We start from the raw sequence: 4,331 nt of genomic DNA on the forward strand, positions 1-4,331 counted from the left end.
GACGCAATTGCTATTTGGTTATACCCTGAATAGCCATCAAGAAAACAGAAGAATTCGTTCCCCGCAAGTCTGTCTCACATCTAAGCAATGAACGAAAGTGGAAAGTGGTCCTTTTTAGTGGCCAAATTCAACTTGCGGTAATCCATACAAATTCTCCACCCCGTAGTCGTTCTTGTGGGAATTAATTCATTCTTGTCATTGGTGACGACTGTCATCCCCCTCTTTCTTTGAAACACACTGCATTGGGCTTACCCAGCTGCTATCAGATATCGGGTAGATAACACCTGCGTCCAGCTACTTCACTATTTCCTTCTTCATGATCTCCCTCATGGTAGGGTTCAAGCGACGTTGCCTTTCTACTGATCCAGTCTTACCTTCTTCCAGACGAATCTTGTGCATACAATATGAGGGACTGATTCCTTGAATGTCTGCCAAGGTCCATCCTAAGGCCTTTGCGTTATTTATTAGGATCTGTATGAGCGCATCTTCTTTCTCCTTACTCAGTGATGAAGAAATGATAACTGGTAACGTGTTGTTACTTCCTAAGTAAGCATACTTAAGGTGCACGAGCAACGACTTTAACTCTAGCACAGGTGGTTCTTCCAAAGATGGCTTAATGTGTTGTGATGTCCATTCAAATAACTCGAGTGGTTTAAAATTTGATTCAACATGAATTTCGGCACAGTCCTCCTCCGACATTGCGCCGATTTTAAAATCCTCTTCCTCCAGCTCCTTTAGGGGTTCGTGCCAATGTTCTTCCCGCAGTTCCTCAATATATTGGCAGTTCTCTACATCACCTGGGTACTTCAATGCATTGAATACGTCGAATTTTACTTCCTAATCGTCGACCCTGATGGTCAATTCTCCCTTTCGCACATCGATCAGCGCTTGCCCTGTTGCAAGAAATGGACGACTAGAGATGATAGGGATATTTCTATCAGCTTCGTAATCCAATATGACAAAGTCTGCCAGAAAGATAAACATGTCCACTTGCACGAGAACATCTTCTATCTTGCCCTTAGAAAGCTTTATCGATCTATCAGTTTGTTGTAATGTGATCGTGGTTGGTCTTGCTTTGCCGATGTCCAGCTTCTTAAAAATCGACAAGGGCATCAGATTTATGCTTGCCCCTAAATCGCACAGCGCATTCCCGACCATCTTCGCTCCTATCGTGCAGGGCAATGTAAAACTCCCAGGGTCCTTCATTTTAGTGGGGAGATTATTTTGAAACAGAGCGCTGCAGTCATATGTTAACGCAACTGTTTCATTTTCCCTGGTCTTTCTTTTATTGGCCAGAATATCCTTGAGAAATTTTACATAACTCGGCATCTGCTCTATTGCTTCTATCAAGCGAATGTTAATGTGTAGCTGTCTGAGAACGTCCAGAAACCTCTGAAATTGCATGCTATTATCTTTATTCTTTATTCTGGACAGGAAAGGTGGAGGATCCGCCGTATTTCTTGTTCACTTGGCTGTTTGGTGAGGTCCTGTACTTGCTGTGTTTCATTAGCTAGAGATTGCGTTGATTTAGAATTCATATCTTGAGGAGCTTCATCTTTTGTAGATGAAATTACGTTTGAACTAGTACTTTTTCCAATATTAGTTGACTGGTCATCATCAACAGTCGAATCTACTGGTGTTGTTGCCGCATCTGGTACTTTTGGTATAGGGGCTGTTGTTCTACCACTCCTTAATGTCACTGCATGACATTGTTCTTTACCTCTAAGCCCCGATACTCCTGAGTTTTCGTGCCGCGTACCAATCACTTTTTTCTTTAATTCCCTCGCAAGCTGATTTATTTGTTCTTCTAATTCGTTAAGGGATTCAGCTTGCGGTTTTCTCGTTGCCTCGATCTCTTCAATATATATTTTTAACGATGTCTCCAGAGATGAGGTGCTGCAAGAGGTATCATATAAGAATGGTTGGTCACAGGGTGGTGTACCTTGAGGATTATTTAGGCTGCATTCCAGATAAGTGAAGACTGAAGGGTTGCCTCGATCCCCTTGATAACTAAATTGATAGAAACTATGGCACTCCTGATTGTGATTCTCATCAAAACCAAAAATTGGGTGATCCAACCAACTAGGGTTGTGGATGTTGCCAAATGATTCATCGTAGACAGCATATACGGGTTGTTGATTCCATGGGCAGACTTCTACTGGATGTCCCTCTCCTCATTGAGTGCAATCCATTGCGGCCACGTGAGTCATTGCATTAACTTGTGCTGATCCTTGAGAGAGAGTTCTTTGTTGGTTAGCCACTGTCTGGAGGACTGAGGTCATTGTGGTCATTTGAACAAAGTGCGCTCATTGTATCCGTTGACACATCGGCACTTTCTACTCTTTCTTGCTCCCGACCTCTTACCTCAAGTCCGGTATCAACCCACTCATCAGAATGTCGCGAGATGCGATCCAATATGTTCTTTGCTTCCGTATATGACTTATTCATTAATCCTCCTCCAGCGGAGGCATCAATAACTGCTTATGTTGATTGGTCTAAGCCATTGTAAAAGGTTTCCATCAAAATACTATCAGGAATCTCGATATGCAGACAACTCTTCACTAACCGTCTGAATCGCACCCAGGCGGTGCTCAAGGATTCGTAACCCTTTTTTTCGAATTCCAAAACATCCCTTCGCCTTTTTGCATAGACGAATGGAGGAAAGAATCTGTTCATGAACCTATCAACCAACTACTCCCATGAATTAATCTTATCTGGCTTTAACGACTGAGCCCACCTCTTTGCTTCATCCCGCAATGTGTATGGGAATACATATAGTTTAAGCCCTTCTTGAGTTACACCAGCATGGAGAATGCACTGCACATGTCTACAAAATTCGTCAAATGAGCGTGTGGTTCTTCTCCCTGTAATCCTTCAAATTGTCCCACATTCTGAATCATCTGCAGCATAATAGGTTTTATCTCAAAGCTTACATTCTCCTCAACCATGGGTTTTAAAATTCCTGGTGAGAAATTATAAAAATCTGGCGCCGCATAATCCCTCATAGGGATATTGTGGTAAGCTGTAAGAAAAACTGGATCTTGCACTAGTAAATTTCCCATTTGGTTTCCTGCGGGTGCCATCTCTTCATTAGCCATGCTTCTTCACCAATTAATTTGGCCCTGATGAACTCTTGCGCGAATAGTACACTTGTTCTTTGGGCTTTTTAGAATTACCAGATCACTCCAGCACACATAAGCCGTCAGATTGCTCTCCGCGTTGAACAGTTAGTACAAAGAGATCTGTCCTACACATACCACAAAAATATTCAACACTAACCGTTAACTAGTCCTCAACAATAACACCATAAACTTGGTGAATGCAGAAATGCATGCGATGCTTAGATGATGTGATACTACTTCTAGATATGCGTTAATTATGAATGTTCTTGTAGTATGCTGTGTGTTGTCACAAGTTTTCTTGCGTTGGAACCAAGTATAATTCCACCACAAGTTTCTCGGTGTGATCCGAGGTCGAACATAGGGACACTTTGAGGTTATTGCGGTATGTTTGTGATACATGCGACCAGGTTTTTCAATTTAATAAAGTGTTGTGTACAAGTATATAAAATTGCAGTAAAAATGCAATAATAAAATAAAGTACAGTAAACCTAAGCTAAGATGATACAAGATGCAGGTTTCATGATACAAGATGCTGGGGTCTAGGCTGGCTGTGAAGATTATGTAAAGATCGTGTAATGTGACGACAAGTTTTATGTACAAAGCATAAAGAGAAAGATAACTAATATAAACATCGCAAGTTCTTAATTGCGTTAAAGCTATAAGTACGGTTCTGCTTTTCCCTTGGCGTACACCTTTCAGTGATCAGCCGCGTTCCCATATGTCTTTGGTGAAACAGAGACGAATGTAATGAATGCAAGGTTGCTTCCATCTCTGGAAGTACTACTCGCTTTAGTTAATGCATTCTTCTAACCTTCTCTCGATACATCAAAATGGCATCTTCACTTGTGCTCTCACAGGTGAAGATGTCGTCTAGCATGCCTTAGCTAAATGCATTTATCTCTTTAACACAGATTAAGTTACTCGTTTAATCCATATTAACCACCAGGGGATTAAGAAGACATCATAGAAAAAGTGATTAACGAGGGAACAAAAATAGACAGAGAACGAAATATCACAATGATCGAGACTTCTATTCAGCGTCTGATACATGGTTTTGTGAATGAAGAGATAAAGAATATGAAATACAATGATGAAGAGAGTTAGGAACAAATACAAACAAGCACCAACGTCTCAATGCCTATTTGAATGGAGATCTACTTGCCGGAATGGATGGATCAAACGGATGGATGAGCTTCCCTCTCAGGCTTG

At 41.4% G+C, this 4,331-nt stretch overlaps 1 protein-coding gene across 1 annotated transcript; it reads right to left on the reverse strand.

Moving 5' to 3' along the window:
• Window positions 1–837: 837 nt before the first annotated feature.
• Window positions 838–1,404, reverse strand: LOC120069271. The gene has a single exon (XM_039020990.1). The coding sequence runs from the start codon at window positions 1,402–1,404 to the stop codon at window positions 838–840; it is 567 nt and encodes a 188-aa protein (XP_038876918.1).
• Window positions 1,405–4,331: the final 2,927 nt, after the last annotated feature.

The sequence above is a fragment of the Benincasa hispida genome, unplaced genomic scaffold, assembly GCF_009727055.1.
Source record: "Benincasa hispida cultivar B227 unplaced genomic scaffold, ASM972705v1 Contig306, whole genome shotgun sequence".
Lineage (NCBI taxonomy): Eukaryota > Viridiplantae > Streptophyta > Magnoliopsida > Cucurbitales > Cucurbitaceae > Benincasa > Benincasa hispida.